The sequence below is a fragment of the Chaetura pelagica genome, unplaced genomic scaffold (genome assembly GCF_000747805.2).
Source record: "Chaetura pelagica isolate M959 unplaced genomic scaffold, ChaPel_1.0 scaffold171, whole genome shotgun sequence".
Taxonomy (NCBI): Eukaryota; Metazoa; Chordata; class Aves; order Apodiformes; family Apodidae; genus Chaetura; species Chaetura pelagica.
The window spans coordinates 443,887-457,066 of NW_009952066.1; the positions used below are offsets into that span (position 1 = coordinate 443,887).

Here is a 13,180-nt window from a genome sequence, read left to right on the forward strand (position 1 = left end):
TGAATGTAAAATGTAACCTCACCAAAGTTTGCATGAAACATTAATTGCACTGTATATATATTTTTGCATGCCTTTCAAAGTCTTTATAATACAAGCTATATTTTTATTTGTCGACACATTACAAATATTTTTGTTTTATCCTGTATGTTAATGAATGCATGTTAAACCAGTCGCATGCTACATTGCCAGAAACAGCACAGCGAGCAACATAGTTTTCAGTATAAAGACTACTTTTTGGTTGTGCTCATGCTTTCAGATGTATCAATAACACATTCATTATATATTTGGAGTAAAAATATTTTTTCCCCTCCTCCAAGAAGCATTTACAGATCTCAGTGTCTTACCCTTTCCGTTTATGCCGTGTCTTGGCATAAATGCACTTTGCACAAGGAGCAAGTTACAGCTTAATAAATTCAGTGCCTCTGTCTTGCACACTAAATATGAATTACTGTTCATGCTTATTAAAATGTTTGAACATGAATAAATGCAAAGACCATTCATAATCCTAACCTTAACTGATAATTCTTACAAAGAGGTAATAAATAGTCACATGATATGCAGCACTTGTAATGAAAAAATGACCCTATCCACCTTTTCCCTTTTGTATGCTTTGTCTTTCCACGTCTGGTGTACAAATGTGGTGAAGTGTATGGTTTTATGAGGAGTCAAATAACAGAGTTATTTGAGGCTCCTTTTGATGTATGGTAATAAAAACCTGTCTTGATTATGGTGGAAGTTCATTTTTTCTTCTTAATAGAAGTAACGCTAACGTAATAGAAAATATGAGTAACAAAATAACAGAAACACTTAACACAGTTAAATAAAAGAAAAAAATAACAATAAAGTTCACTTGCACAATTATAGGAGTATAGGATTAAGCCAGTAACTCCCAGATGACCAGCTAAAGAGAAAAGTTGAAAAGTAATCACTTAATATGCCACTTACTCTGCAATTGCTAGAAACTTCTCAGAAGTAAATATAAATAGAGTTGAATTGTTCTTAAACTATAATTACATGAGGCTTTAGACATTGACACTTTTTTGCAAGAGGAAATAGTTACTGACAGTTATTGTAGGCCTAAATTACATGAGCTAGAAAAAACCCGAATGAAGATATATCTAGAGGAAAAATATTTTAGATGGCAAATAAATATTGAAAATAATGAATGTCGTATTCTGATTTTTACAGTTGAATTTATTTTGCAAGGAGGCAAGGGTACTGCTGTGTTGTTTGAACTTTTAATTCCTTAGTATTTAACTAGGGAGGGGGAGAAGTGCTGCAAACACAGAGTTCCTCAAGGAAAAGCAGCAGACATCCCATATGTTCATCTATATGGTCTCTTTTCATACAAGACAATTGTTAATTAAATGCAGAGGTGGCTCTTTCCAGAGCTCCAGCTACATTTCAAGGTGGGGAAAAGAAGGGAGGGGTAAAAATACTGTTTCAAAATATTAAGCATCCTGCAGGCATCATTACTACTGGCCTGACACATTTCCCAATTCTTTTCAATGTTGTTCACAGAACAGTGTTAGTTATTGCTGAATTCCCTCTAGAATGGTCTCACCATTAAAAAAACTCTTCCCCAAATCTGAAATATAATCTTGATTTCACATGCATTTACTCTTACACCACAAGATCAGTGTTCTCATCTTGGGTTGTGTCATTCGACTTAATTTTCATTAACTTGCAGATGTGTTTGAATTGGCTTTGGCTTGAGCAGTTCTGTTATCTGAAGCAACTTGTTCATAATACATTTTGCAAGTTATTGAAGGAATTGCAGAGAAAATCTTCTTAGCTCTGAGAGTACTTAGTATAAACTCACACTGTACTACCAGTATCTGTATTTTAAATAACTGCAAGAATGCTTTTACGAGCAGAACAAGGTTTGGAGCTACAGATGTGGTAGCTGCTGTTCACATTATTTGCTATTGTTGGAGAAATGGGATAAGTTTTCAGGCACACTTATTAGCTCGTTTGCCAGTCTTGTCTTGCTTGGGTCCTTAGAATGTCACAGCCACAAAAAAAATAGCACTATTGTCTGCAGATGTTTATTACGAACTCTGTAGCATGACACTGTGCCCCCATTATAATGGTGAGCAGGGCCAAGATCTAAAGAGAAACTGCAAAGGTTACCTCCACGGAGTGAAGCTAAAGCTCACTACCAAGGCAATAAAACACGTTTTTTCCAGCCACCGCCCATAGGGCACTTAAGTTTGCATTATTTAATTTATTTTCACAGTACTAAGTTTTCACATACAAAACAAATCTGATTTAATATTTATGCCTGATATTTAATGCCTTTTTAGCCTGTGTTTTACCTTACTCCACTGGGGGAGGCAGCTTTCCTCTTAGAACAAAAAGAGCTTTGGAATAACTGATTGTCAGTGTCTTTTGAACACTAGTGTTTCAGATCCTCTGCGGGAGTCATTGTTTTATAAATTTGTAATTAACTGCATTTTAGTTCTGAGGGTAGCTTTTAATACTCCTGTTCTTGTCCCTTTGAATTCAGGTGCAGTAGTGAAAGGATGCTGTTAGACACCTTTTAACATCTCTGAAAAATAAATCTTCAACATTTTTTATTATATATGAAAGAAAACATTTGTTTTCCCATACAGAAGGATTATTTTTCCTCCACTTTTTGGTCTTTACACTTTAGCAATAACATCATGGATGTCTCTTTTGGTATTTGCTCAACTAGTAGAAAAATCTGTGAAATTCCTTTCAGACCCAGTGGCTCCTGCTCCTCACAACTGTAAAACACACAGTGCACTTGGTCATTCCTTGGTCCCTGCTGCCTTTAAAAATTATAAGTTAGGGCTTTGCATGGTAATTACAAACACTCAATATGTGGTTGATGGCCAAAAAAGGTTTTGTTGTTCAGGCTTAGTAATTTGCTTGCAGTTAAAGGTTTGCTTGATGCTTTGCTTTAAGTGACTAGTAAAGATGCTTAAGATGCTGCATTTCGCATGTTCAGGCTGCTGCATGCAAAGATTTTCTGTTTTGCAGAATTAAATGTGAACATTTGTGTCAATGTGTAGCAGGTAAAAAATTCAAAGATGAGTTATGGTGTCTGCTAGGTTCAGTCAGCCTTGATTACATCTGATGTTTTTTTTTCTTTTTCATGCAGGCAGAAACTTAGGGTTAGTGTATCTAAAAGTTAAGTATATCTGATTGTGGCTTTGAAAATAGTAGCTGGTTATTCCAAAAGTTAAGATGAATTTTAATTAGTGTAGTTGAGTAGGCATTTCCAGTGAGTTTCTTCTGTCCCTCTCCTCTGTCCTTTTCTCTAAAACAAAAAATTGTTTATCCTTTTGCTCTACTAATAAGTAGAATGTATTTTAATGCATGAGGGTTTTTTTCGTGTCCTGGTAAACAAAATTAATAACATTAAATGCTTTTCTCTGCAGATGTGGAAGCTATCCCAGAAAGCAGAAATTCAAAAAGCAGGTCTAGGGAGCAACAAAGCTCCTAATTCTATTACCCACTACATGAGATGTGGGCCAAGTGGTGAGTTTCCTGCCCAAAATGTAAATGAGATTAATTTCATTTACAACAAACTAACAGCATTACATATAAGAACAAGTGCACATTGCATTAACCAGATGTAAATACTGCTTGCTTAATTGGCTTCTATCTTGCTTATTAGTTAAGCCAGAACAGGTTGTTTTACAGCAGTTATTCTGCCTGTGTAGGCAAGGAACTTGATCCCATTTAGCCTTTTGCCCGTAAAGCTTACATTTATTTTTATTTTTCAAATTTCTTGAAGAAGAAAGTTCAAAGCAATCAATTACATTAACAAGTAATATTGAAGTCAGTTCTTAGAAAGGGACAGATAAATCTCAAAGAATAGTTTAACAAAACATATGAAGTATTCTATACCACAAGGAAACAACCTTTACCTAAAGCTTGTCTTTGACATTCTGTCCTCTTGACTTCATTAAAACATCTTTGGTGCATGCTATTAGTGCTGTTAGTTCTGTTAGTGACTTAACTCTGTATTTTATACTTCCACACTTTAAGCTTTTCTTATGTTCTTTTCTCTTTCTACCTTTCAACTGAACACAGAGAGAAAAGTGTCCTTCAGTATCTCAGTATGAAGCCTTTATATCTGAAGTAACAAGACAGCGACTGTAGGAATCATTAATAAAGTTAAGGGAATTTTTTACATCCTTCGTGACTAGAGCAGACAAGAAATAAAAACCTACCTACCTACCTTCTACCTTCCTTCCTTGAATCAAGGAGCTCTACTGGAGTCTGCTGCCGAAAATTTGTAGATGGTCTTAGGAATTATTGCACATTGCACTGTTAAGATCTACTGAATAAAGGACAGTTCTCATCTCCCTAAGGACCAAGAATTGTAAGGTCTCAAGAATTACTCCAGGAAAAAAACTCACAAACTTCTTTCATCTTCTGTTTATGAAATTAGCCACTGATTTGCTTAAGCTTCTGCTAATAATTAGCCAAAAAAACCATAACTAGCAGTTTCTATTTACTTCTTTAAATCTAAAATAAATGCTGTAGTATTTTGTTGAAATTGACTGTATATACAGATGCAAAAACCTCACAGCTTACTGGCACTTCACTGCCTTATTTGGTTAGCATAATCTGCATGAAATTGCTCTTTAAAAAGTTTATGCTGATTTTTGTTGCATACTGCAAGAGAAAAATTTGTTTACATACATGAAAAAGTTCGATAACTAACAAAAGGGGGAGCCATGGGATACTTGTGTTACATAGAAATTGTTTGTCATTTTTGTGTTTTTCACATTCCCAAGCTATTCTGCATATATATGTTCAAATGTTTCTGACAGGAGATTGTCAGGTATGATTTTTCTATAACTTTTATTTTGATATAAGGCTGTTTTCAACAAATGGCATTTCCAGGATAAGACTATCTTACGATGTTTGTGTATTTGACTGTTTGGGTTCTTTTTAATTGTTTGTCTTTTGACAGGAGCTGATTGTGGCTTAGGAAGTTTCTTGATGGCAAAAAGAAATGTAAATAATATCATATGCATTTTACAATCAGTTCCCCTTAAGGTTATCTTTTATTAGTAAGATACATTTTGTTAATTATTGATTTATATTAAAGTCAGCAAATGTTATTGGTACATTCAGTGGTTGCATATATTTGTTGTCTTAAAAGCATTTGCAGAGAGCTCAAAGGAAGTATACATGAACTTAAAAGCAGATCCAAAACAAGTGATCATAACTGTATTTTCTTACAAATCCATCAGCACATTCCTATTCCTGTTTAAAGGGTTAAGCTAATGTTATCTCCTAGAGTCCTGTCCTCCAGCAGATGTGTAGATAACTTCACCTGCAGCCATCTCTATTCACATACTTAAAGGTAAGGGTAGCATATTTGCAGAAATAGGGTTGTAGACTATCTGTAAATTGCTTGCCCAGCTGTGTGACAGAGCCACTGCAGCTTCATCACCTTCATAACCACTTGTTTCTCGAGGCTTACAGGTGTTCTCAGTTACAAATCCTCAAGCTGTCAGGGACTGTTGGAACAGAATCATTTTTCACTGGAGAGAGAATGCAGTTCAGCAGATTCAAAAGCATACTGGCAAGTAATTTTTTTTTTCCTGAAATTTTGTCAAAAAGGGAAAAAATAGGAAAGTTGAATAAGCTTTATAAAAGTTCTTGTGAGGGTTTTTGGTTTTTTAAATTATTTTCCTTCAGATTACTTCCTTCTGAAATACATTTTATGATACAAAATGTGCGAAAAGATCTAGATTCAGACAGAATATTTGAGTTTTGCAATATAAATACTTGGGTCAGCCTGGGATTGTTTTCACAGAGATTTAAAACATTTTTTGTTTCGTTTTGTTTGTTTATTTCTTAAGTGAAAATAGGGCAAATTTTTCAGCTTTCCCACCATATAGAATTCCTGTTCATACTCTGAAGACATTTCTGGCATTTCATTAAATCATTGGTTTATTTTGATTACCAGCTCCCACTAGCAGTTTCTCCCCACATACCAGGTAAGACAGACAGACATGTTCCAGGTGAAAAGTACTCTAAGCAATAAAAATCTGGTGCCAAGCCTGGTTTCTGTGCCATTCCTGTCCTGCAACATAGGCAGAGCCATAGAAAATAAAGGAAAAGCTGCATTCCCAGAATTGCACAAGTGGAGATCTGAAATCTGGAATGCCAGCAGTCCTTACTAAAGGCATAGCTGTTACGAAAGAATCAAAATGCCACAAATACTAGGAAAATTGGATTTTCAAGCTCGTTTCAGGGCCTGATTGTGACTGGATCCTCCTAGCTCTCTGACAACAGAGGACTGTTGCATTTCAGGCTATTAAACTTTAATTGCTTAGTAGCATCACTATCTTTAGAAGAACACACACGTCTTGAATGAGCAGATTGAAATTGTAGTGCCAAATGCTGTTTGTATTCACAGAACCCAGGCAGGGTGCTGTCACAAACCTTACTATTTAACTGATGCCATGTATTAGAAATGAACCTCCCTTGTCCAAAAAACAAGGCAAAATTCCCTTGTTGGAGAGAATCAGCAGGATTTTGGGGGCAAAATCCATCCTGGTAGATGCCAGTCCAGCACAGGTCAGGTTTGTGGGCTGGCCCATATGTGCCATAGTAAGCAGCTTTTGACCCACTTTGGCTGCATCACTGCAGAGGCCAAAATGGGATTTGGGGTTGCATTTGCAAAATTAGCCAAAAGCAACACCAGGGATACATTTGCATTTAAGAGATGAGAACCTGCTTCTCCCACCACCTTCTTTTGCAAAGACGTTTAAGAGCAGAAGAGCACTCAGGAGGTTCTCCGTGCTCTGATGATATAAAAATTATTTTCTTTTCTCAATCTTACCAATCTGTGTCCTTAATATAAAAACATACATTTGATTTGGGAGCCACTTCACATTTTCTGAAACGCAGCTTCCCAGAGGAAGAACCAGACAGCTGTTGGACACCTACAACAGGACTACACACACACAGCTTTTTACTGCAAGAGTTGCCAAATCTGTCACTGCTGGTTCGAGATTACAAAAGAGGCTGTAGTACTACACAATGTATACTTTTTATTTACTTTTCTGATGGTCTGCTGAGGTTTTAGTAACATTCCCAACATGTATTATTTCTAAACTTTTTCCAAGACATGATGCAGCCTCAATAAAGGAGCTCATGTATGACTTTTAGAGTTAGATGATAATGTATATGTAAATAATGCTTTGATATTAATACAACTGCCTTAAAGGAATGTACCTGGGTGTGAAACAAAACTCTTAAAGCTCTTATTTAAAACTGTAATTTCCTTTACATATTGATTTTTTTAATGTTTGCCATTGTATACATTTATTAATGATGTTATTAAAATGCCAAACCAAATAATTTTTATTCTTATTTTGTGTGTACATTTATACACACTTTTTCTGGAAGCCGATGTTCCTGGAAGGATGTTGGTGTTCAGTAGTGATGTTGTGATCTGTGGGTGATGTGTTCAATATTTCTGTTGGAAGGAAACACAAAAAACTGAAGCACATTTTTTCTGGACAGTGTGTAGTTTGTTTTGTGTTATTTGTGTAGACATCTAGCTTTTAACGATACATTATCTTGATATTTTTTTTAAAAAACCACACTAATTCCATAAGTAAATACAGTAAGATTATAGCTTTTGCAAATGTACTATTTGAGGCTTTGGTTTTGCTTGGTTGTTATTTTTGCTGATACAAGACTCAATGTCTTGTGAGGACAAAAATTGTTTTAGGCAGTACAAATTTATTGTTTTAGGCAGTACAAAGATTTATGAAGCATAGTAAACTGCTGTTGTGCACGTGTCTTTAAAAGAATTTTCACATTTAAAGCTTTCTTGATACAAAAACTTGCCAAGTCAAATTTAATATGTTTTTAAGTGATAAAGGATTTTGGGCTACTGCAAAGAAGAAATCTTAAAGGGGAGAGTGAGTGGCAGGCAGAGAGTAAAATACATTTTAAGGACACACAGAACTATCTTAATACTTAGCCAATTTAGTAACACATTTGTCAGTCCAGAGTTCATTAATCAACCCTGTATTCCCAAATACCAGATATCCCTTTCAGCCTTTTCTTTAACAACAAATATAAAATTGCATCTGTCTGGACATCTTTCTAGTGACTTTTCCTATAGGTGCAGCCTTTCTAGGTCATTCCTTTCTCATTTGAGATGACTGCTATGATAGATAAAGCAGGTTTGTGTCTTTCTAAGGTGGAGGGGAGAATTTAAACTGCTGTAACATGAAGTGCTCTGTCATTCAGTTCACATCTCAGAATAGCTGCCAGATCTTTCCGAAATGAAAGAAACGCTGGTTAAGGATGTTTGTGAAGTAACTTGTCTTGCCCTAGTAGGTGCTTTTTGTTACTCAGTTATGGTTTTTGTTTACTCTGTAGAATAAAAATTTCACTTTCTTACAGGGAAAAAATGCAGTCTGACACAAATATTTATGATGCTCACAGCTCATAGAACTGTCTTGGCCATTTTGAATGAAATGGAGTCAAATTGGCTGATTTTTTTCTTGTGTTTCTTTTGAAGCGTTTCCCTTAATCGATGCTAGTATTGCGGCCTGTAGGTGATGCAGTAGCAAATGGTCATACAAGATGGCAAGTCCATTTATCTGATTTTTTTCATGCTTCTGTATTTGTTTCTGCTCCGTCTCAGCTTGCATGGACACTCACCTTTAGGCATTGTATGTACGTAATGTGTTCATTAGGCTGTGTTCAAAAGCCCATTTTCCCAACATCTTCAGGTTTTGTCCCTCACTTTCACTGCTCCCCTGTCTCTGGGTTTTGTGTGTGTGCTCACTGCCACACTGCACTTTACTAGACTTCATGGAGTCTCTGCTGCTTCTCTTCAACACACAGACTGCTTGAGGGTTTTTTTTATTTAGGCAGAAGAGAGGGGAAGAATTAGATTACAAATTTCATGTTGAGAACATACTGGTCTTGTTCTGGTTATAGGACTTTTCTGTACTAAACATATTTAATATATTGAAAGCCGAATCAGCCTCACCTCAGCCTCTTAAATGTGAGGATGTTTTCACGTGCAGTCCCCTTCTGAAGGGAGAAGCTCAACCACAGTTACTTGTTGGGACATTCTCTCCATTTCTATAGGTGCTGGTTAAGGTCCAGTGAAGCAGAGAAAATCCATGTCGTCCATGAGGTTCTCAATCTGGAAATCATGCACAGAAGTTCAGTTCCAGGTTGTACTAACTGTCCTCCCAGGTGTCACTGAGGAAGACCACACCTGGTCAGGGATGTGCAAGTGAGCTCCTCTGCCAGGAGAGACTGAGACCAGGGTCACACTCTGCCTGGCAGCTGTCAGGAGGCTCCCTCAAGTCCTGCTGGTTTTGGAGGGGCCCTAGAGATGGGGGAGGCACACGCCTGTCTTCATGGGCAGTAAGTAGCCATGTCATCTGGGAATTACCAGAAGACTTGACATTTCTTGAGGATACTGTGAAAGAGAAAATGCAACTATAAACATAGACAATCAAATGCATTTTCTTAAGTGTAGCCAATTTGTAAGGTAGGCAAAGGTAACAGAAAGCAACATACAGTAGAGGATAAATGGGTACAGGTACACAATATAGAAATGTCTCTCCTGTGTAAATTGACAAATATTTTAGAACTTTTTAGTTATTTCCTCATGATATTAAGTTTAAACCTTCAAGACCTGTCCCACACATAGGAAGTTGCATTTTTATCCATTTTATTAATAAAGACTATAACATGATTAAAATAATGCCTTTTCTACTTACTGGTTACTTAGTGGTAGATTGGAAACATGTCTTAAAGATTATTCTGTTAAACTTCTAATAACCCAAGGACAGTGGTTTTTCTCACCAGATTATACAATCACACAATTGAAAAAATAAAGGAGGAAGCCTGATTTTTGTTCGTTTGTTGGGTTTTTTTAAATTTTATTTGTAATGAGACTTTCACCAGTGCTGCTTTACAAAATCTATGCTTAGTAACAGAAAAATTACTTCGTGTCTTCATCAAAATGTATGATGATGGGATCATGGCCTGTTGATCTCACAAACTTCAAAAAGTCATCGGGGCTTAAGCCCATGGTTGCAGAATTTGTCATTGGATGAAAATATACCTTTTCATGGCCACCTTCCAGAAAGCCAGCATCCAGCACCAACGTCACATCTCCCTGGTCACAGAAGAGGGCCAGGGGTGTCGCACAGCCCTGGCCCACTTTCAGTTTTTCCAGCATGGCATTTTCGTCAGCAAATCTTAGGTTTCCACTTCCAACGCCCAGTTTTTTAGCAAGATCATTTAAATTGATTTGCCTGTTGTGCAGAACAGTCACCAGCCAGAACCCTTTCTTCTTCTTGTCTTTAAGAAAAAGGTTTTTACTGTGACCTCCTTTCATGTGTTGGACATGGGGCATCATTTCTTCAACAGTGAACACCTGGAAGATACCGTCAGTGTGGTGTCAGATTATATCCTGTTAGACTTCCACGTGCACACGGGCAGGCGTCTTTTGTTAAATGCCTGGGAAAGGCTGAATGTTACGCTCAGCCCAAGAACTACCCTTTTATGAGAAAATTTTAACAGAAAATGTGCAGACTTTACAGATCATTTCTATCGTATGAATACAGCAAGAATATCACACTTTTAAAACGCAGAAAGGCAGCCCCGGCAGGACACACCCGCCTCTTTGTGTCTGCACCGCAGGCGGGCGGGAATGACGTGGCGGCACCTGCACTTTTAACTGGGAGCGAGAGAAAGCCCGAAAAGCACCGCGGACGCTGCCGGCTTCGCGGCAAAGAACTGGATGGGCCGCAGCTCCTGAAGCCGGGGGGAGGGGGAAGAGGGCCCGGGGTACAGAGGCAGAGGGGCAGCAACCCGGTGGCTGTGCTCAAAGCGTCCCAAAAAAGCCTCAAACCTTCCGCCGGGTCCAGCATCCCTAGGTCTGTTTAACAAGAAATGCGAAGTCTGACACTTTCCATACCGATTATGCTAAAAAACCACCCACAACCGAACACCAAAATACGCGCAGGGCCTCAATCTACCCGGCAGCCCCATTCGTACGCAGGGTTCTGTTCCCGCCGCCATCGCCTCCCGCTCCCGGGCCCGGCGGGGAGGGGCCCGGCAGGCCCAGCCCCGCCCTGCCTGCCCGGTGCCGCCGGCCCGGGGCCCGCGGAGTGACCTTTGGTTACCAGGCTTGGCCATCGCGTCAAACCAGAGCAGGGGAATTCAGAGTCCTTGCCTTGTAATAACCAGAGATGCCCAGAGAGACATTAAGGTCTCCCTCTGAGGAGATCCAGCCCAACAGGACACGCTTCCGGGCAGCCCGAGCTCCCTCCAGCCCTGCCTGCGCGGGGGCTGAGGTGGCTCCAGGGCCGCGCTTCCCAGCTCCCAGGAGACCCGTGCTTGCTGGGTGCCAGCGGGGAGAGAAACCTGGCTGTCCCTCTGCTCCCGCAGCCCCAGGGGCTGCCAGCCGGCCTCCTGCAGCTTCACCTCGCTGGAGAGCAAGCTGTGCGCCCACAGCACCTCTCCATACGGCTCCCTGTACCTCCCCTCCCACACAGGTCAATGTTTCTTTCAAAAGAAAACTGTTTCCGTGTTAAATAGTCACAATAATACATGGATTTGACACACACCAGGTTTTCACCTCCTCTGTGAATCATATTTGGATCAAATATGTACCTGTTCAATTCTTCATGCCTGTGCTTGCTGTAATTTCAGGTGCATTGCTGATGTGCAGATCTGCTGAAAACGTTGCAGCTAAATGAGGGAGTTAAGAAAGAGTCAAAGCTAGAAAAATCAAACCAATCAAATCAACGATTTAGTTAATGATGCGCACTAAAACCAAGATCTGCATAATGAAATTAGTTTATTTAAAGGCAACCAGTAATAATCAAGAATTGCATCTAAGGGACACAGCCAAGCATTAATGGCCACATAGTTAAGCGGAATATATTCCTACACCCAAACCATTGTCACGATCTGTGACAGCAGAAGTTATTTCTTTTCAGTTTGCCCTTCAGAAAAACAGGCAGCCTGTAATAAAGCTTGAAATTAAACCAGCATGAATCTGTGGTTAAGAGACATGCAGATAAAATGTGATCCCACGCTAATTCCCAGAGCCTTACAGCAACACACTGAAAGATTTCCAGGCAGCATCCAACAGAAGATCAACTCAAAAAGCAGATTTGCAGTAAACTCCAGTGACTGTTTTACATGCTAAATTTATCTTTCAAATAAAACGTTTTCCAGGTCAATCCCAGCCTCAGCAGAGTCCCATGGCATGAAGGACGTTGCCCTCCGCCTGCAGGACGGCAGCTCTGTCTGTGTGCTCGCCCCGTCTTCTGCCAGATCTGTCCCTCTGTGCAGGAGCACAGGCTGCATCGAGTGCACCTCCCACCACCTTTGACATCCAAGCTTTTTTACTGCTGTTTATTTCTGAGGTTATTTTTCCCATTTTACCTTTGCAGGAACCCTTGAGTGCCCTGTGTGTTTTAAGATACCACTTCGTACCTGGTGCGTTCATCAGCAGATGGTGCCTTTAAAATACAGGACACCTTTTTTTTGTCAATATTCAGCATAAATGACCAAATACTTGCTGAAGCAAGATAACAAGGACGGGAAAACACAGACCTATGCCTAGTAAGCGTGGAAAAAGCCACTTGCGTGAGCTACCACAGGCCCCACATGATGGGCAAAACGTGTGTAGAGGAAATTCCAGTTATTACTTGTGTCACGCAATTTGCAGCTGCCCGATGGAGGTGGCTGTGAGAGCAGGGCTGTCCCAAGCGGACCCCAAGGCTAGAGGATGTCAAAGGATGCAATTTGGGATTATCTCTGGGTTTTACAAAAGGCATTAACAAGGGAACATTAAGGATTTTTCAAAAACCACTTACAGAGCTCCCTCGCAGCTTTTTTTTTTTTCTTTTTCCCTAGTGTATTAAGCGATATTATTTTAGAGATGCCAAATTCGGTAACTTGTTAAGCATCAGCCGGGTTAACGCTTTCGGCCAGGGGAGGGCAGTGCAAAGGGAAGTTACAGATCTGCTGGGTGGAAGGAAACAGCATTTTTTCTGCCTGTGTGTGTATATATATATCTTTATACAGTACGCATACATTTATTAAAAAGATATGTGTGTATATATAGATAAGTATAAAAACATTTAAGAGCCCACAGCCGCAGGACCCCCAACCCCCCCCC

At 39.3% G+C, this 13,180-nt stretch overlaps 2 protein-coding genes across 3 annotated transcripts in view; one reads left to right on the top strand and one right to left on the bottom strand.

Annotated features, from left to right (window-relative positions):
- Positions 1 to 4,389, top strand: part of CCDC88A (coiled-coil domain containing 88A) — a 74,526-nt gene extending 70,137 nt beyond the window's left edge. Inside the window, exons 32-33 of one of the 2 annotated variants that reach the window (XM_010004565.1) lie at positions 3,408 to 3,507; positions 4,066 to 4,389. In XM_010004565.1, the coding sequence (XP_010002867.1) occupies positions 3,408 to 3,472 (65 nt within the window). In that variant the 3' untranslated portion in view covers positions 3,473 to 3,507; positions 4,066 to 4,389. Of the gene's footprint in view, positions 1 to 3,407; positions 3,508 to 4,065 lie in introns of those variants that run through there. The other variant, XM_010004573.1, reaches the window with a different exon arrangement.
- A 5,593-nt stretch (positions 4,390 to 9,982) lies between these two features.
- LOC104395217 (prolyl-tRNA synthetase associated domain-containing protein 1) lies at positions 9,983 to 10,417 on the bottom strand. Its single transcript, XM_010004907.1, has one exon. It carries the CDS (start codon positions 10,400 to 10,402, stop codon positions 9,983 to 9,985), a length of 420 nt encoding a protein of 139 aa, XP_010003209.1. The 5' UTR covers positions 10,403 to 10,417.
- Positions 10,418 to 13,180: the final 2,763 nt, after the last annotated feature.

Coding starts and splice junctions, on each gene's coding strand:
- LOC104395217 (XM_010004907.1), bottom strand. CDS start 10,402: ATGATGCCCCATGTCCAACACATGAAAGGAGGTCACAGTAAAAACCTT.